We start from the raw sequence: 21407 nt of genomic DNA, 5'->3' as shown, positions 1-21407 counted from the left end.
TTCTACCCACGGTGGTTGACAGGGCCCTCAACCGTGTCCGGCCCATCTCCCGCGCATCCGCCCTCACGCCCTCTCCTCCCTCCCAGAAACATGATAGGGTCCCCCTTGTCCTCACATCACCCCACCAGCCTCCGCATTCAAAGGATCATCCTCCGCCATTTCCACCAACTCCAGCATGATGCCACCACCAAACACATCTTCCCTTCACCCCCGCTGGCGGCATTCCGTAGGGATCGTTCCCTCCGTGACACCCTGGTCCACTCCTCCATTACCCCCTACTCCTCAATCCCCTCCCACGGTACCTTCCCATGCAACCGTAGAAGATGCAACACCTGCTCCTTCACTTCCTCTCCTCACCGTACAAGGGCCCAAACACTCCTTTCAAGTGAAGCAGCGCTTCACTTGCACTTCCCTCAACTTAGTCTACTGCATTTGTTGCTCCCAATGCAGTTTCCTCTACATTGGAGAGACCAAACGCAGACTGGGTGACCGCTTTGCAGAACACCTTCGGTCTGTCCCCAAGCATTACCCAGACCTCCCTGTCGCTTACCATTTCAACACTCCACCCTGCTCTCATGCCCACATGTCCCTCCTTGGCTTGCTGCATTGTTCCAGTGAAGCCCAACGCAAACTGGAGGAACAGCACCTCATCTTCCGACTAGGCACTTTACAGCCTTCCGGACTGAATATTTTCAACAATTTTAGATCATGAACTCTCCCCTCCATCCACATCCCCTTTCCGTTTCTTCCCCCCGCCTTTTTGTTTTTTCCAATAATTTATATAGATTTTTCTTTTCCCACCTATTTCCATTATTTTTAAATGTATTTCCATCCATTGTTTTATCTCTACCTTTTGGCCTTTTTAGTATTCCTTCACCCCACTAGAGCTATCTGTACCTTGTTTGTCCTGCTTTCTACCCTTAATTAGCACATTCCTTTAGATAATATCACCACCTTCAAAACCTCTTTGACCTTTTGTCTGTGACATCTTTTGGTTATCTCCACCTATCACTGGCTTCTTGTCCCAACATCCGCCCCCCCTTAAACCAACTTATATTTCACCCCTTTCCTATTTTTACTTAGTTCTGTTGAAGGGTCATGAGGACTCAATGTCAACTGTGCTCTTCTCCACCGATGCTGCCAGACCTGCTGAGCTTTTCCAGGTATTTCTGTTTCTGTTTTTGATCAGGAAAGATATATTGGCATTAGAGAGGGTACAGCGCTAATTCACCTGAATCATTCCAGGGCTTTAAAATAACATTTGAGAACAAGTTGCATAAAAGACATTTCCTTTCCTTGTTCAGAAGGTTGAGGGGTAATTGAATCAAGATGTTTGGAATGAAAAAGTGTTTGAATAGCACAGATACAGAATAACAATGACTTTTGGTGGGGGAAATCCAGAAAAAATTAGAATAATCTTTAACAGCTAGGTTATTTCAGAATGAAATTAGCAAGGACTTTTTCACACAAAGGTTAGTGGAAATCTGGAATTCTCTCGCCAAAAATGTTAGCTCAGTTTAAATTTTCAAGACCATAGATAAATGGAGTTCAGGAACAGAGCAGCCATGATGCAATAGAACATGGGGACATTACAATAATCATGGCAAGCAATCGATATCAATTAGTCTACAAAAGACCCAGACATGAGGTGAGGAAACCCAGTCACCTGTTGCTCCCAACCATGCTACACTTACTACATGTCAGGTGTCAAATTACTCATATATTGTATTCCAAAATAGTTTTGAGAAGAATTTGCCTAATTTGAGGATTATCAGATAAGCCATGATCTCATTGAATGGCGGAGCAGACTCAATGGGCCGAATGGGCAACTTCTGCTCCTACGTCTTATGGTCTTATTTCTTTTAGTGAATTTTTTTGTCCCCATGCGATACATTTTGTGTTTCTCGGCATTGAGTTTTGTCTGCCACTTTTCTGTCCAGTACCCAAGAATATTCAAATCAACATCTTGGGGGGGGGGGGTTACTATTGATCAGAAACTGAACTGGACCAGCCAAATAAATACTGTGGCTACAGGAGCAGGTGAGAGCCTGGGAATTTTGCACAGAGTAACTCACCTCCTGACTTCCCAAAGCCTGTCCACCATCTACCAGGCACAAGTCAGCAGTGTGGTGGAATACTCTCCTTGCCTGGATGAGTGCAGCTTCAACAACACTTTCAGCTCAACACCATCCAGCACAAAGCATCCAACTAGATTGGCACCCTATCAACCACCTTGAACATCCACTCCCTCCATCACCGATGCACAATGGCAGCAGTGTGTGCCATCTAAAAGAAGCACTGCAGCAATTCTCCAAGGCTCCTCAACAACATCCTCCAAACCCGTGACCTCAGCCACCTATGCATGAGATGCATGGGAACACAATTACCTGCAAGTTCTCCTCCAAGCCACACACCATCCTAACTTGGAAATATATCACCGTTCCTTCACTGTCACTGGGTCAAAATCCTGGAACTCCCTCCCTAACGGCACTGCGAATGTAACATCACATGGACTGCAGTGGTTCAAGAAGGCAGCTCACCACCACCACCATCTCAAGGGCAATTAGGGATGGGCAATAAATGCTGACCTAGCCAGCAACACTCATGTCCGGTGAAAAAGAATATATAAATAAAACAAAAAATAAATCCTTGTGTAGCTTATTCTGGTCAGCTTTGGGGTGTACCATCTTCATTTGCTTTGTATCATTATTTTCAAATTTTCTTCATTTTCATGACCAGCTTTTCAGAGGCACTGTATCGAAAACCTTACTGAGATCTAAGTAAACTATCCACTGCCTTAACCCTATGAAACTCTTTGTCTTGTGCCAGGCATTTAAACAAATATATATTTCATTGAGAAAGAAATAAGGATGATCAATCCATGGCTGACTGAGGAAGTTAAGGATGGTATCAAATTGAAAGAAAAGGCATATCAAGCTGTGAAGATTGGGAACATTTTAGAAATCGGCAAAGGGTCACTTAAAAATGGAGGAATTAGAATATGAGTAAACTAGCAAGAAATATAAAAACAAAGTAAGATCTTCTACAAGTACTTAAAAAGGAGAATAAAATGTAAAACTTGGTCCCTTAGAGGTTGAGACTGGGGCATTAATAATGGGAAAGATGGTAGAAGAGACGCTGTAACCTCTCAAATTCAGAACTCTGAAATCTGGAAATTTGTTTGGAATCTTTTTTTTTGAGTGCACATGCAACTCCAGGACTGGCCACTTCTGGTGCTGCAACAGAGTTAACATTATGACCTGACTGTTGTTAACAGTAAGTTTCCAGAGCTTTTCCAGGCACTGCTTCACGGCCTTTGTCAAATACAAATGTCTCCAATATATCCACGCAGGTGGAGAATTGGGGATTGAAGAGGATCCAGGCAGGAGGAGGAGTGGAGATAGAAGAGGATGCACTCACAGAGGTATGATTCAAGGACGTTTTTGACGATGGGCAGAGATATGTTTTAACACAGTAATCAGCACCTCTGCTCTCACACACACACACAAATCAGCTCCTATCTCTTTCCCCCCACATGCACACACTAATCAGTTCCTGTCTCCTTCCCCCCCACGCACGTACACAATCGTTCTCTGTCCCTTTCCCACCACACACACACAGTAATCAGTCCCTTTGCCTACTCTCATGCAATGTGGCAGCCTTCTGTCTCGTAAGATGAGGGTTGGCACCATGGTGGTCAGCTCTGGTAAACCTCACCTGGTGTAGCTCAGGTGCCCCACACTGGCATGGCAGTTTTTGCTACATTTCCTGTAGAGGAATACAGTGGGCTGAGAAGATGCAGGATGTGGTGGCCTCTGTTTTCTCTGGGCCCTTGACTTGGCCAGCTAAGCTTTGTTTCTGCTCCCGTCTTCCATTGCCCTTGCAAACAGTCAGCCTCCGGAGGTCACGGCCACCAGCGACTCTCTCACAGCTGTCTGTATCAATATCCGCCATCTTCATTTCTCACCTGCAGGAGTGCATATCTTGTATGGAGATGAGGAAGCCCAGGAGGTGGTGCCCTAGTGACCTGTTCAACATACTGAAGGTCTTTAGGTATACGGCCATCAGCCATCCGACGAATGTGGCTGAGCCAGTGCAGACATTGTTGGCTTAGTAATGATTGTGAACTGATGGAATTAGCATGCTCCAGGACCTCTGAGTTAGTGACCTTGTCCTGCCAAGAGATGCCAAGGGTATGTCTGAGACAGAAAAGGTGGAAACTGTTCAGCCTTTTTCCTGCCTAGCATATGTTGTCCAGGTCTCACCACTGTAGAGGAGTGCACTGAAGGTATAAGCTTAGTAGACTCACAGTTTGGTGTTCTCAGTTAAGTTATTGATGCTCCATACTCTCTCACTCAGTTTGGACATAACAGCAGGAGCTTTGGCAATGTGTGTTGATTTCAGCATCAAGTGACAATTGCTAGTGATTATGGGGAGCCTAGATATGTGAAGCTATCAACTTCCAGCGTCACATTGTCAATACTGATAGATGGCAGTATGGCAACATCCTGGACCATGACATTTGTCTTTCTGATGCTGATGGTCAAACCAAACTCTTTGCAGGCATGAGAGAGTCTGTCCATTTGTTGCTGAAGGTGTTCCTCAGTATGGAATGTTAGTACAGTATCGTCAATGTAGAGCAACTCTCTGATGAGGGATTGGTGCATCTTTGTCTTGGATCTCGGGCAAACAAGGCTGACCAGCTTTCTGTCAGCTCCAGTTTGTAAGGAGACACCCTCTGTAGATGACCTGAAGCCATATGGCAGCAGCAAAGAGAATATGCCAAAGAATATTGGCGCCAGAACACATCCCTGTTTGACCCCACTCCGAATCTCAAAGGGTTCCAATGTTGCCTTTCATGGAAAGAGAAAATCACATTGAGTAGCTTTGGCATGCAACCAACTTTCTCCAGCAGTTAAAACGGAGCCCCTAACCTTCACCCCCCCCCCATGGTCGAATGCCTTGGTGAGATCAATGAAGCAATGTATAGTGGTCTCCTTTGTTCACGGCATTTCTCTTGCAGCTGCCAGACTGAGAAGATCATCACATACATACATGTGATGTGATCAGCCCCTGCCCCTTTCTCACCACACACACACATACATACATACATACATACATAGAGTATTCAGCCGCTGTCTCCCACCTTTTGGTCCAGTTGCCAGTGCCTGTGATTCACAGTGGCTAACCCAAGGTAAAGAGCAGAACCAATCACGCAATCACTAATGCAGAGCCAGGGTACAACAGGCAGACAGGAGCAGAAACACGGCAAAGTTTGAAGCTGTCAGTCATCTTCCCGGCTCAGCCACTTGACCACCTGGTTTTCCCTCAGTCACTGAGTTAATACTTGCCAGCCCCAGTCTGTGCCAAGTTGTCACAGAAATATCTCGGACCTGCTTCGCACTCGCTGATAAATGTGTTTTCTAATGTTAAAGAATGCAATATTTTGGAAACATGGAAAATAAAGTAGTTGGATAAATAAAACAAATGTTATTACCGCTTTACAACTGTTTTGTCTTCGGTACATATTTATACCTGGCTCACATTCTTGTGGTCAGGTATTCTAACATTATTCCAAAGTCCAGAAATGCCTTGGCCACAAAATTTCTGGATTAGTGAGGTTACAGTGTACTAAAATCATCCCACCAATAGTAGAAAATCAATGGACACAATAGAGGGAGGAACTCTACTCCAGAGAGCAGTGCAGGCTGGGTCATTGAAAACATTCAAGGCTGAGTTAGACCTTGTTGTTTACTAAGCCCTCTCTCCCTTTGCGAGAGTCATGTTGATGGCTTGATTTGGGTAGTAAAAATTTAAACTGTTGGGAAGGCAACAAATTGGAGCTGGAAGGTTGATTTTTTTTTAATATTGCCCCTGACACACACCCCATTACGGTTGGGTGCTCAGGTTAAAATTGGGGCTTTTGTTTCCTCTGGTCAGTGAGACAGTAACTAGGGCGGAGACAACCTTGAGAATCGAAGGGAATTTATGGAGGAAATCTTTACCCAGAAGGCGATTAGAATCAGGGATTTGCTACCACAAATTGTTTAAGCACAGTCCATTATTATTGAAAATTGTAATATTAGAATTTATGGTTTGCGAGCTGAGATTAGACATTAATGTAATTAATCACTGCAATTAGACATTAGTGTAATTTGTATAAAATAAGGTTAAGCATATACAGCTGAAGGGTATTGATTGGGTGATTACTAAAGCACATATGAACAGACTGACACGGGTGGGAGTAGAGTTAGGAGCTATACACTTATAAAGTTTCACTCAGTTTTAGATTTATTGAGAGTTTGGCTTCTGGTCTCCTTCACCAACTGGCTGTCAGGAGTTTCACAACTAGGGGCTAACTTGGAAGCACTGACACAAGGATTTTATGGTTTGTTTCTGTGCTGTAACCATCTATGACCCCATATCTGCCGAGTTAGTTGAACTCAGCCAGCACAGCAATTGGCAGCAACAATTGGCCTCGTCAGCTTGGGTTCTGGTGTGCCCTATCCATCACCAACAAATTAAACAATTCCACTGTGTAGTTTATAATTTAGGATTGATTTAGAACACTGCCAACTTGTGACAATCTCAAACGATTATTTTTGATATCTAATTGCCTGGTAATCAGTAAAGCAGAAATATTTATACAAAAGCAAAATCCTGTGAATGCTGGGAATTTGGCAAAAAAACAAAATGCTGGAAATACAAGGTTGGGTAGCATCTGTGGAGAAAAAGATAGGGTTGATGTTTCAGGTCAATGACTTTGCATTAGAACTGGGAAAAGTTAGAAATGTAATAAATTTTAAGTGGATGGAAAGGGCAGTTCTGTGATAAGCTGGAAGACGGGTGTCATTAAATGACAAAATAAATTGTGCCTAGCCAAAGGGAGTGATAATGGTACAAGAAACAAAAGATGTGTCCTGAGGAGGTGTGCAGGGCAAAGTAATGAATAGCTGCTGTTCAAAAGCACAAAAGAGAAAAATAAGGGTAAGACTGAAAAATGCAAAGCAAAGGAAACAAAATGGGGCCAGAGCTTAGTCTGAAATTGTTGAACTCAGTGTTGAGTCCAGAAGGTTACAAAGTGTCTAACCGAAAGATAGGTGATGTTCCTTGAGCTTGTGTTGAGCTTTATTGGAACACTGCATTAGGCCAAAGACAGTAATGTCAGCATGAGAGCAAGGTGGGGAATAAAAATGACAGGCTACTACAGGAACAGGAAGCTCGGGGTCATGCTTACGGACTAAACAGAGATGTTCCGCAAAGCGGTCACCCAATCTCCATTTGGTCTCCCCAGTGTAGAGCAGACTGCATTATGAACAGCAAATACAGTATACTAAATTAAGAGAAGTACATATAAATCACTGTTTTACTTGAAAGGTGTGTTTGGGACCTTGACATTGAGGAGAGAGAAGGTAAAATGGCAGGTGTTACATCTGCATTTGCATGAAAGGTAGTGTGTGAAGGGAACAGGGTGTTGGGGTGATTGATGACCAGGGTATCACGGAGGGAACAATCCCTTCGGAATGCTGAAAGGAGAGAGGGGGAGAAGATGATGTGCTTGGTGGTAGCATCAGCTGGAGATGGCAAAGTATGATGCAATGAATACCAAAGCTGGTGGGGAGGAAGGTGAAGACAAGGGGAACTTTAACATTCTGGGAGTTAAAGTGCGGGAAATGACCAGTTACGGTAAAGACCCCATGAACCATGTTAGGAGGAATCCTCGGTTGAGGAAAAGGAAGACATATCAGATGCGCTGGTGTAGAAGGTTGCATCATTAGAACAGGAGATGGAGAAATTAGGAGAATTGAATGGCATCCTTACAGAAAGCAGAGCGTGAGGAAGTGTAGTCAAGGTGCTGTTGTTGGCGAACTGACTTCTTACCTTGCAGAGGCCAAACGCCATCTCTCCAAACTCCCCCAGAACATGACAGTATCACTGAGCATCAAGCCATTGTTTTCAGGATGGTCATTGACCTCATCTCCCCTGGAGATCTTCCCTTCATAGCTTCTAACCTCAATCCTCCAACCCCAAATCCACCTACTTCTACCTCCTTCCCAAGATCCACAAAAACAACTGCCTTGATAGACCTATTGTTTCAGCCCATTCCTGTCCCTCTGAACTGATTTCTTCCTACCTAGATTCTAATTTTTCTCCCCTTGTCCAGTCTCTCCCCACCTACATCTGTGATTCTTCTGATGCCCTCCATCACTTTAACAGTTTCCATTTTCCTGGTCTGAACCATCATCTCTTTGCCATGGATGACCTCCATGCACCTTGAAAGGAGGCCCAACCACTTTACATACACCATCACCCTTCGCAGCCCAGCTGAACTTGCTCTCACATTGAAAATTTCTATTTTAATTGAGCTCACTTGCTCCATATGAAAGGTATTGCTGCACATATCCAGATGGGTCCTAACAATGCCTGCCTTTTTGTAAGATATGTGGAACATTCCTTGTTGCAATCTTTCTTGGGGGAGGGGGCAGGGGGGCTACCTCAATTCTTTTTTCCAGGACACTGATGACTGCATTAGCAATGTTTCCTGCCCTTACCCTGAACTTGAAGATTTTGTCGACTTTCCTTCTAATTCCACCCTTCTCCTGCCTTCACATGATCCATTGTCGACTCTTCCCTTCTGTTTCTCAACTGTTCTGTCTCCATTTCTGAGATTAGGTTGTCATTGAATATTCATTATACGTGTACTGACTCTCACAGCTAATTCAACTAGACTTCCTCACATCCTGCTTCCACTAAGGATTCCGTTCCATTCTCCCAGTTTCTCAGTCTCTAGGAGTCTGAGAGGCACACCAGTCAGCCACTGGGAATCAGCCTGTGTTGAGTTTGAAAGAGGAGTGAGAAAAAAAAGTGACATCACAGCAAAGAAGCACTTTGGTTGGTGAGTATTTGTGTTAAGGGTCTGTATGCAAATAGTCAGATTAATTCACTACTTTTAGGAAAGGTGTGTAAATAGCTGCATTATAGAAAAACATTAAAAGTTTGCAACTAACTTGTAGGCATAGGAGAAGGAGCTGGTTGCTGAGTAAATCTACCTTACTTTCTAGTCTCTTGTTTATAGTATATAGTCCAAAAGTACACTTAAGGTATGACATTGATCCTGTGGCATTTGTGGGATCATGGACACTTCATGTGGCCCAGATGATCACGTGCAGGAAGTGTCAGCAGCCACAAAAACTTGAGCTTTGGGTTTCGGAACTTGAGTGGCGGCGAGAGTCACTGTGGCGTGTATGCGATGCTGAGAACTACGTCACAGCATGTTTAGGGAGGTGGTCAAACCACAGGTTAGAAGTGTGCAGCCAGAGATGGAATGAGTGACCACCAGAAAGCCTAGGAGGACGAGGCAGGTAGTGCAGCAGTCCTGTGAGTGAGGGCAATGGTTCCTTGGAGGAGTGCAGGAAGAGCCAAGTATGGGGCACCACGAGTGGCTCAGCTGCACAGGCGGGAAGGAAGAAGAGTGGAAGAGGAATAGTGGTAGCGGATTCGATATTTATGGGAACAGACAGGCGTTTCTGTGGCTGTAGACGTGACTCCAGGATGGTGTTGCCTCCCTGGTGCCAGGGCCAAGGATATCATAGTGCGGCTGCAGGACATTCTTAAGGGGGAAGGTGAAGAGCCAGAGGTCGTGGTTCAAATTGGTAACAACGACATAGGTAGAAAGAGGGATGGGGTCCTGAAAGCAGAATATAGGGAGTGAGGAAATAAATGAAAAAGCAGGACCTCAGAGGTAGTAATCTCCAGATTACTACCAGTGCCACATGCTAGTGAGCATAGAAGTAGGAGGTTAGAGCTAATGAATGCATGGCTAGATAGATGGTATAGGAGGGAGGGATTCAATTCCTAGGGCATTGGGGCCGGTTCTGGGCAAGGTAGACAGTTTGTACCTCAACAGGGGCGGGACCAATATCCTTGCTGGGAGGTTTGCGAGTGTAGGGAGGATTTAAACTAATTTGGCAGGGGGATAGGAACCTGAGGGTAGACTCAGATGGGGATAAATCAGAAATAGTAATGGAAGGCAGAAAATCAGTGAGTGAGTCTGGAAGGCAGAGGAAACAAAAGATAGAAAATAAGAGAGAGTTTGGCAGTGCTCAAGGGTGTATATACTTCAATGCAAAGGGTATAGCAAATAAAGCAGACGAGCTGAGGACACAGAAAGAAAAGTGGCAATATGAACTCGACTAGCCGTATAAATACTGTGGCTACAGGAGTAGGTCAGAGGCTAGGAATCCTGCGGCGAGTAACTCACCACCTGACTCCCCAAAGCCTGTCCACTATCTGCAAGGCACAAGTCAGGAGTGTGATAGAATACTCTCCACTAACTGGGATGAGTGCAGCTGCAACAACACTCAAGAAGCTTGACAACATCCAGGACAAAGCAGCCTGCTTGATTGGCACCCTTTCGACAAACATTCACACCCTCCACCACCAACGCACAGTGGCAGCAGTGTGCACCATCTACAAGATCCACTGCAGGAACTCACCAAGGCTCCTTAAGCAGCACCTTCTAAATGCATGACCACCACCATCTAGAAGGACAAGGGCAGCAGATACAGGGGAACACCAACACCTGGAAGTTCCCCTCCAAGCCATTACCATCCTGACTTGGAAATATATTGCCATTCCTTCAATGTTGCTGGGTCAAAGTGCTGGAACTTTTTTCCCTAACAGCACTGTTGATATACCTACATCACAGGGACGACAGTGGTTCAAGAAGGCAGCTCACCACCACCGTCAAGGGCAGTTAGGGATGGGAAATAAATGTTGGTCTAGCCAGTGACGCCCACATCCCAAATAATAAAAAAAAACTGCTCTCCAATGCCTTCCATGATGGTGATCCTGGCATTGAAATTAGATATCGCGTGGACAGAAGCTGCTCAATCTGAGATGACTCCAGGCAAAGACCAAGGACAAAATTTGTAACTTCCTGTTTGCCAATGACTGCACTAGCTGCTGCTTCATAGATGGACATGATATGTAGCATTGATTGTTCTCTCATGTATGCAACAACTTGAGCCTTAGCATCAGCATGAAGAAAACTGAAGTAGTGTACCAGCTTACTCCAGCAAAGCCCCATCTCGAGCCCATGGTTTCAGTCCATGACCAGAGCCCGTCAGCAGTGAATAAGTTCATATCTCAGCAGGACACTATTGATGACGAGACACGTGCAAGAATTGACAAAGCAAGTGCAGCCCTTGACAGACTTCGAACATCAATCTGGGAATTGGAGAGAAGTAAGTCTGTCTACAAAACAAAGTCTATATAACAATAGAACTCCCAGTTTGCTCCATGCATATAAGACTTGGACTGTGTACCAGCATCATGACAAAAAACTCAACCATTTTATTTGATCTGTACTGAAGACCAGATGGCAGGACAAAATATCAGACACATTGTTGCCACTAAGTTGGGCTGCTCATGGAGCAAGAATGCCTGACAATACCTTACCAAAGTGAACTTTCTATGGAGAGCTTGAGTATGGGGAGTGCTTTCATAATGGTCACAGGAAGCTGTTCAAGGACATTATGAAGGCTTCACTTCGAAGTTTTGATATTGACTTCACATCCTGGGAGAAGCATGCCCAGAATCGCTGCACCTGGCACAACCTTCGAAAACAAGCTCATATCAGAAGCACAGAGAGAAAGCAAACACAGGAAATCCCAAACAACGAACTCATCCAACAAATCATCTGCAGTATCCTGTCCCATTTGCAGCAGAACCTTCCAGTGCAGATCAACCTATGTACGCACCAGAACCCTACCAAACACCTCAGTTGCTGGACAAGGACATCTTCACTTCGAAGGACAAACGAGAGGAAGAGGCTGGTGCGGAACATAAACACGACCACAGAGTAGTTTCTGTAATTCTGTTCAAATACTGTATAATATGATGGCGTGTGTCTTATCAAACACCTTTTTTTAATTCATGTATGGGATGTGGGTGTCGCTGGCTAGGTCAGCATTTATTGCTGTTAAGAAGCTGGTGGTGGGCTGCCTTCTTGAACCGCTGCAGTCCTTGTGGTGTGGGTACAGCCACATTGCTGTTGGGGGTGGGGGGGGGAGTTCCAGGATTTTGTTCCAGTGACAGTGAAGGAATGGCAATATGTTTCCAAGTCAGGATGATGGACTGCAGTGGTTCAAGGTGACAGCTTAGCACCACCTTCTGAAGGGCAACTAGGGCTGGGCAATAAATGCTGGCCCAGCCAGTGAAGCCCACATCCCATGAATGAATAAAAAAAAACTTTGGACCATATGATGGAAGGAAAGTAATTGATGAAGCAACTGAACATGGTTGGGTTGAGGAACGCCTGCGATGATGTCCTGGAGCTGAGATGACTGACCTCCAACAACCACCTTCCTTTATGCTAGATATCACTGCAACCAGCAGAGAGTTTTCCCACTGGTTCCCACTGACTCCAGCTTTGTTACCGCTCTTTGATGCTACACTCAGTCAAATGCTGCCTTGATGTCAATGGCAGTCATTCTCCCGCAGGAGTTCAGCTCTTTTGTCCAAATGGGTTCACTTTTCCCAGCTCTTAACTTGTTGTATTGGGGTCACAAATGAATTATTTTCCTCCTTATGCCTTTTGTTCTTTTACCTGCATTGGCCGCTGCTTTCATTCTTTTGCAGCCGCCCCGAGAGGAAAACTTGTCCCGACACAGAACGAAAGGGGGCGAGAGAGACAAAAGAGAGAAACGGCCAAGGAGCCATTCATATGAGGCAATTTCCGCTCTCCGCTTCCTCTTTGTCTGTTTGTGTGGAGGGACCGGCGCCATTTTCAACTCCTGCAGCTTCACACACTCAAGTGCGCAGCAACCCCGCCACCGCCACCATGTCTGAAGAAGGAAAGTTATTCGTCGGCGGCCTCAACTTCGAGACAGACGAGCAGTCCCTGGAAGAGGTTTTCTCCAAGTACGGGCAGATCTCTGAGGTGAGAGTGATTAAGGACAGAGACACCATGACGTCCCGCGGTTTCGGCTTCATCACTTTCGAGAACCCGGAGGACGCCAGGGACGCGCTGCAGGCGATGAACGGAAAATCCATCGACGGGCGGCAGATCCGCGTGGGTCACGCCGAGAAAAAGTCGGGAGGCGGCCGCGGGTATGGTGGAGGCCGAGGCGGTGGCGGCTACAGTAGCCGCAGGAGAGGAGGCGGCGGCTACTGGGATAGTGACAGGAGCAGCGGCTATAGCGGCGGAGGCCGGTACGATACGGGAGACCGGGACAACTATTCGGGTGGGTACAAGAGCCAAGGTGGTGGTTATGGAGGCCGCTCATACAGGGACTATGACTGATCAAATCTAGAGAAGCATTTCTGCCAGATTCAGGATCAACCTCCCACCTTGTTAATTAAATGGCTCTTGGAACCGCAGAAAGCAGTATCTGATGAATTTGATTTGCCTGTTATGTTAAAATGCTAGAAACCCATTTTCACCATTGTCATGATTTAATCTTGTTACCTGTTGTTTAGCCTGGAGTACTGCCTTTTGTCGGGGCTTTCGACTCTGAACCTCAAATACCATGTCGTTTTCTATATTATTTTAAAATAAGACCGATGTTCATTTGGACTTTAAATTGGCGACTTAAATCGCCACTGAGTTTCCTTTCGTCAGCTCCTTTTGGAATTTGTCGAAATCGTTTTGCTTTCTGGTGAGATTTTTCCACAATTCCATGCGGTGCAAAGAATGAAAGAGCGCGGAAAAGCACTTCACTCCCACTGTCTGGCCCGTCCTTCGGCACCATCTTATCTTTGGGAACCCGGACTGCCATTCTTAAGATGACTGACTGGTCTCCGAGAATACGATCACTCGAGTTATTTTTCTTTTAATCAACTGATTTTCGTTGTATCCACTTGTTGACTCAATCAACTTCAGGTTGAACATTGTTTAAACAATCGAATATTATGCTCGGTGGCTTTGAATGAATTTAAACATCTTCACTTGGACAAGTGCCCTGTAAAGACCGTTATTTTTTGGGGGGGGTGGGAACCTTCTGACTTGCCAGCAATGTGTGTTCAAGTGGTGTGAGCCATTTTCCTTGCCACTAAAAAGTAATGAGGGATCCACCTGCACAACAACTTTTTTATGTAGCTTGTTAGAAGACTCGAGCAAAATGATTGTGGTCTTTTGTTTTAAAACTGATTTATTGAAAACTGTAATTAAAAAGTCAATTGTCATTTGTTGTACTTCCATCAGTTGGCGCAGCTCTTTGAAAAAACGTTGCCACTTGGGAGACAAATCTTTGCCAGTGGATTAATGAATAAAATGCAGCTTCAGGAACACTAGTGACTTGTCTTTGTTATAAATCATTCAAATTCCTTCCAAAGAGATGAATTTGGATTAGTCCTTTTATTCCAAACTTGCTTCCTATCCTTATTTGATTTCTAAAATTATGTAAGTGCTGTATTTGATGGTAGTGCTCAAGAAAACTGCAAGGACTCAGGTAAAATGTTGGATGCGTAGTTTTGGTAGACACATTTCATTCCTTGTTTGAAACAAACTGGGTATTTCTTACCTGACACAATATGAAACCGGTGATAGCTTTGCTGTTTGCAAGAACTGTTGTAATCCAGCCTTATGGCATTTTTTTTATTGCCTTTTTGTCCCATGTTACTTCATGAGGTAGTGGCTGCTTGCTGTGGTGATGGTCATTGGTGACTTACAGTAACTCATAAGTGACCGTTACTCATTTCTGAACAGCGTGTGTTGACAAACTATTAAACTGTAGGCTACTACTCCCAATCCAACCTAAATGTTCACTTGCACACTTAACGGTTGTTGCTGGATACTAATTGGGTGAGAATCCTGATTAGCTGTAGTACACTTGCAAACATCCCAGCTGAAATTTGTTAACTGAGAAAATTATATCAAATATGTGGCTGAGGTGCTCCTGGATAAATCTGCAAAGGAGACCTGAAATGGCAACTCATTCTGAACATTAATTTACTTTCATGAAGGAATATTGAGATTAGGAGGGTAAAATTCTTGTTGGAAAACCCATTAATTTAGGAAGGAACATAGGATTAGGAGTAGGCCATTTGGCCCTTCAAGCCTATTCCGCCATTCAGCAAGATCATGGCTGATCCGGCCGTCATTCCAGCTCCACTTACCTGTCTGCACCCCCCAATAACACTTGACTCCCTTGCCTGACAAGAATCTGTCTAACTCTGCCTTGAATAAAGACAAAGACCCAGCCTCCACTATTTCCTGGGGAAGAAAATTCCACACACCAATGACCCTTTAAGAGAAAAGTTTCTCCTCATCTTTGTCTTTTAAGGGAAACCTCTTATTTTTAAACTATGTCCCACAGTTTTAGTGTCTGTTGTAAGTGCTCTGCTATAACATCTTTAATCATAGCTTGGAACATTTTCCCTCTGACATGTTAGGCTAACGGACCTGTAGGTTCCTGCTTTCTGTCTTCCCTTTTGAATAATGGAGTTACATTTGCCATTTTTCAATCCAATGGAACCTTCCCTGAATCTAGGGAATTTTGGAAAATTAAAACCTGTGCATCAACTATCTCTCTAGCCACTTCTGTCAAGACCTTAGGGTGAAGTCCACCTGGACCCAGGGACCTGTCTAGGATACCAGGTCTAGTATAGCCTGCTCTCTGGTCAGCTCCAAAATGTGCTGTTCTCAGAAATTATCCCAAAAACATTTATATGAACTTCTACACTACCTATGCAAACGATAACAATAGGGTAATTATATTAGGTGATTTCAACTTTCCCAACATTAATTGGGATAGACATAGTCTTAAGGGCTTGGATGGAGTGGATTTCTTGAAATATGTACAGGAGAACTTTTTAGGTCAATACGTAGAGGATCCAACAAGGGACGGCACATTGCTGGACCTAATGAATGAAGCCGGACAGGTGGCTAAGGTGGTGGTGGGCGAACGTTTTAGTGATAGTGACCACAACATGGTACAGTTAAGTTTGTTATGGACAAAGAAATAGACAAGTTGCAAAAAAATTGTTTTGGATTGGGGGAGAGTGGATTTTAGTAAAATAAGGCAGTATCTGGCCAAGGTAGACTGGGAACAGCTACTTGTGGGGAAATCCACAAAGGAGCAGTGGGGTGGGGGGTGGTATTCAAAAAGGAAATGGGGAGGGTACAAGCTCAACATGTTCCCTCTAGGGTGCTAGAAAGGAGTAACAAGCCCAGAGAACCATGGATGACCAGAGATATTCAGGTTGCGATGAGAAGGAAATGAGAGGCTTTTAGCAGGTACAAGAGAAGCAAATCAGCGGAGGCATTAGTGGAGTACAGAAAGTGCAGGGTGGAGCTTCAGAAAGCAATTAGGAGAGCAAAAAGGGGATATGAGAAAGCTCTGGCTGGTAAAAGTAGGGAAAATCCCAAGATATTCTATAAGTATATCAATGGGAAGAGGATAACCAGGGAAAGAGTAGGGACCAAGGGGGCAATCTATGGGTGGAGCCAGAGGACATTGCTAGAGTGTTGAATCACGTCCGTCTTCACCCAAGAGAATGAGGATGAAGGTATCGAACTCGGGTAGAGAGACTGCGAGGTTCTTAAGCAAATTGATATAGGGAGTGACAAGGTGTTGGCAGGCTTAAAAGTGGTCAAATCTCCAGGTCCAGATGATTTGTGTCCCAAACTGCTGAGGGAGGCAAGGAAGGAGATCGCAGGGGCTCTGACCCAAATTTTTTATTTCTCTATGGCCACGGGGGAGGTGCCAGAGGGCTGGAGAACAGCTAATGTGGTTCCGCTATTTAAGAAGAGTTGTAGAGATAAGCCAGGGAACTACAGACCAGAGTCTCATGTCAGTGGTAGGGAAACTATTGGAGAAAATTCTAAAGGAGAGAATTTATCTCCACTTGGAGAGGCAAGGTTTGATCAGTTAGTCAGCATAGCTTTGTCAGAGGGAGGTCATGCCTAACAAATTTGATTGAATTTTTTGAGGAGGTGACCAGGTGTGTAGATGAGGGTAGTGCAGTTGATGTCGTCTATATGGATTTCAGCAAAGCCTTTGACAAGGTCCCACATGGGAGACTTAGAAAGAAGGCAAATGCACATGGGATGCATAGTAATTTGATAAGATGCATTCAAAATTGGCTTAGTTGTAGGAGACAGAGGGTGATGACAGAAGGATGTTTTCGTGACTGGAAGCCAATGTCCAGTGGCGTACCACAGAGATCTGCTCGGTCCCCTATTATTTGTCATTTATATAAATGACATGGATGAATATGTCGGGGGGTAAGATTAGTAAGTTTGCGGATGACACAAAGATTGGCCGGGTGGTTAACAGTGAGGTTGAGTGACTTGACCTACAGGAAGATATAGACGAGTTGGTCAAATGGGCAGATCAGTGGCAGGTGGAATTTAACCCTGAAAAGTGTGAGGTGATACACTTTGGAAGGAGTAATTTGACAAGGAAGTATTCAATGAACAGCATGACACTAGGAAGTTCTAAGGAACAAAGGGACCTTGGTGTGTGTGTCCATGGATTTCTGAAGGTGGAGGGGCATGTTAGTGAGGTGGTAAAAAGGCATATGGAACTCTTGCCTTTATCAATTGAGGCATAGATTACAAAAGTAGGGAGGTCATGTTGGAGTTGTACAGAACCTTGGTGAGGCCACAGCTGGAGTACTGTGTGCAGTTCTGGTCGCCACATTACTATAGGAAGGATGTGACTGCACTGGAGAGGGTGCAGAGGAGATTCACCACAATGTTGCCTGGGATGAAACGTTTAAGTTATGAAGAGAGGTTGGATAGACTTGGGTTGTTTTTGTCGGAGCAGAGAGGACTGAGGGGCGACCTGATCGAGGTGTACAAGATTATGAGGGGCACGGACGGGGTGGATAGGGAGCAGTTGTTCCCCTTAGTTTGAAGAGTCAGTCACGAGGGGACACAAGTTCAAGGTGAGGGGCAGGAGGTTTAGGGGGAGTGTGAGGAAAAATCTTTTTACCCAGAGGGTGGTGACGGTCTGGAATGCGCTGCCTGGGAGGGTGGTGGAGGCGGGTTGCCTCACATCCTTTAAAAAGTACTTGGATGAGCACTTGGCACGTCATAACATTCAAGGCTATGGGCCAAGTGCTGGTAAATGGGATTAGGTAGGTAGGTCAGGTGTTTCTCAGGTGTCGGTGCAGACTCAATGGGCCGAAGAGTCTCCTCTGCACTATGTGATTCTGTGATTCTATGCCCATCTAATTTTTCCAGTCTATATGTGGATTAAAATCCCCTATGATTATTGCTATGCCTTTCTGACAAGCCCCCATTTTGTCTTATATACTGTGTCCTACCGTGTAGTTACAATTAGGGGGCCTGTACACCACTCCCACTAATGACATCTTGTATTCTAACATTCCTCATCTCAACCCAAACTGCTTCTGCATCCTGGTTTCCTGAACTTAGGTCATCCCTCTCCAATGTGCTAATACCACCATTAATTAACAGAGCCACCACTCCAGCTTTTCCTAACTTCCTGTCCTTTCTGAATATCATATACCCTTCAATATTCAGGTCCCAATCTGTCATCCTGTAGCCATGTCTCTGTAACGGCTATCAGATTGTAATTATTTATTGCTATTTAGGCTATCGGTTCCATCTGTTTTGTTTTGAATGCTACATGTGTTTAAATACAGAGCCTTTGGTTTTGTCCTGTTATTATTTTTGTAGACTAGCCTTATTTGCTGATTTACTCTTACATTTGTACTTTGTCCCTTCTTGTCACGGTTATCATTTCCCATATTAGTACCTTTCTCTCTTGCCTGGTCTTCACTCTTTGGTTTACCACATCTTCCCAAACTTGATCCCTTGCCCCCGCTATTCAATTTAAAACCCTCTGTACTTCCCTAGTTATGTGGCTCACGACGTCACCAGCCCAGCACGGTTCAGGTGTAGACTACCAACTGTACAGATCCCACTTTCCCCAATACTGGTGCCAGTTCCCCATGAACCAGAATCCACTTCTTCCACACCAGTCTTTCAGTCATGCATTCATTTCTCTAATCTTATTTGTCCTATGCCAATTTGCACATGGCTCAGGTAATAATTCCAAAATTATTACCTTTTGAGGTTTTTCTTAATTTGGTGCCTAGCTCCTCATACTAACTATGCAGAAACTCTTTGTCCCGTCTATGTTGTTGATACCTGCCTGGCTCACGCTCACTGGATCCTCCCCCTCCCACTGTAAGTTCCTCTCCAGCCCTGAGCAAATAAGAACATAAGAAATAAGAGCAGGAGTAGGCCATTCTGCCTCTCAAGCCTGCCCCGCCATTCAGTAAGATCATGCCTGATCTGCCCCAGGCCTCAACTCCTCTTTCATGCCAGCTCCTGATAGCCCTCAACTCCCTGATATTTCAAAAATCTACCTACCTCCTCTAAATACTTTGATCTCGCCTCCACAACCCTGGGATAGAGAATTCCAGACATTCACTACCCTCAAAGAAGAATTTCCTTCGCATCTCAGTTTTAAATGAGTGTCCCCTTATTCTGTAACTATGTCCCCTAGTTCGAGATTCCCCCACTGGTAAAAACATCTCAACATCTACCCTGTCAATCCCCCGCTCAGAATCTTGTACTTTTCAATAAGATCACCCCTCATTCTTCTAAACTCTAATGAATAAAGGCCTAACCTGTTTAGCTGTTCTTGATAAGTCAACCCCTTCATCCCAGCAATTAGCCTAGTGAGCCTATTTTGAACTGCCTTCAATACCGGTATATCCTTTCTTAAGTATGGGGACCAAAACTGTACACAGTACTCCAGGTGCAGCCTCACCAACACCCTGTATAGTTGTAACAAGACTTCCCTATTTTTAAACTTAACCCCCTAGCAATACAGGGCAAAATTCCATTTGCTTTCTTAATTACTTGCTATACCTACATGCTAACCTTTTGTGTTTCGTGCACAAGAACACCCAGATCCTTCTGTGCTGCAATTTTTTGGAGTCTCTCTGCATTTAAATAATAGTCTGCCTTTTGATTCTTCGTCCCAAAGTGCAAACTTTCCTACATTAAACTCCATCTGCCAAGTTTTTGCCCACTCACTCAACCTATCTATATCCCCTTGTAGATTCCTTATGTCCTCATCACAACATGCCTTGCCACCAATTTTTGTATCATTAGCAAATTTGGATACATTCCACCCTGCCCCCTCCTCCATGTCATTAATATAGATAATAAATAATTGAGGCCCTAGGACTGATCCTTGTGACACTCCACTAGTTATGTCTTTCCAACCTGAAAAAGACCCATTAATTCCGACTGTCTTTTGTGTGTTAACCAATCCTCAATCCATACTAATACATTACCCCCAATACCATGAGATCCTATCTTGTGCAATAACTTTGTGTGGCACCTTATCGAATGCCTTCTGGAAATCCAAAAACACTACATCTACCGGTTCCTCTTTATCAACTCTGCTTGTTAATTCCTCAAAGAACTCTGGCAAATTTGTCAAACGTGATTTCCCTTTCACAAAACCATGCTGACTCTCTTTGATTGTGTTAAGCTTTTCTAAATATCCTGTTATTTCTTCCTTAATAATGGACTCCAACATTTTCCCAACAACAGATGTTAGGCTGACTGGCCTATAGTTTCCTGCTTTTTGTCTCCCTCCTTGAACAGGGGTGTAACATTAGCGGTTATCCAATCCGCTGGGACCTTCCCAGAATCCAGTGAGTTCTGGAATATTTTGACCAATTCCTCCACCAGCTCTGCAGCCACTTCCTTTAAAACCCTTGGATGCAGGCCATCAGGACCTGGCGGCTTGTCTGCCTTTAGTCCCATTAGTTTGTCAAATACTTTGCTCCCTGGTTATCTGATATCTTTGGAATGTTTATAGTGTGCTCTTACTGTTTGTATTTATATTTGTTGCCAATTTATTTTCATCATCAACTTTCTCCCTCTTTATTAGCTTTTCAGTCATCCGCTGCTGGTTCCTAAAAAATTCCCAATCCTCTACCCTACCACTAGTTTTCGCCGCTTTGTATGCCTTAGTTTTTGATTGGATACTCTCCTTGACCGCCTTTGTTAACCACGGGTGGTTCATTCTTCTCATCGAGTCCTTTTTCACTCTGATAAATTTTTGCTGAGCTTTATGAAATATCTGCTTAAATGTCTACCACTGCTCATCCACTGACTTAGTCTATTTTCCCAGCCCGCTTTCCCAGACAACTCTTTCTTCATACCTCTGTAATTGCCCTTATTTAAGTTGAGGACCCTGGTTTGAAACCTGAGTTGCTCGCCCTCAAACTGAATTTGAAATTCTACCATGTTGTGATCGTTACCCCCTAGAAAATCCTTAACTATGAGATCTCTTATTAACCCTACCTCATTACACATTACTAGATCTAAAATAGCCTGTTCCTGGGTAAGTTCTGCAAAGTATTGCCCTAAGAAACTGTCCCTGATGCACTCTACAAATTCATCT

At 44.4% G+C, this 21407-nt stretch overlaps 1 protein-coding gene across 1 annotated transcript in view; it reads left to right on the top strand.

Moving 5' to 3' along the window:
* The window catches only part of LOC144680423 (uncharacterized), a 132015-nt gene that overhangs the window by 20851 nt on the left and 89757 nt on the right, over nucleotides 1–21407 (top strand). Inside the window, exons 3-5 of the mRNA XM_078541390.1 lie at nucleotides 3353–3424; nucleotides 8777–8896; nucleotides 12643–13305. Coding sequence (XP_078397516.1) covers nucleotides 3411–3424; nucleotides 8777–8896; nucleotides 12643–13305 — 797 coding nt within the window. The 5' untranslated portion in view covers nucleotides 3353–3410. The remainder of the gene's footprint in view (nucleotides 1–3352; nucleotides 3425–8776; nucleotides 8897–12642; nucleotides 13306–21407) is intronic.

The sequence above is a fragment of the Cetorhinus maximus genome, chromosome 5, assembly GCF_964194155.1.
Source record: "Cetorhinus maximus chromosome 5, sCetMax3.hap1.1, whole genome shotgun sequence".
Lineage (NCBI taxonomy): Eukaryota > Metazoa > Chordata > Chondrichthyes > Lamniformes > Cetorhinidae > Cetorhinus > Cetorhinus maximus.
Note: the sequence above shows the minus strand (reverse complement) of the source record. Positions and strands in the feature narration are given on the sequence as shown.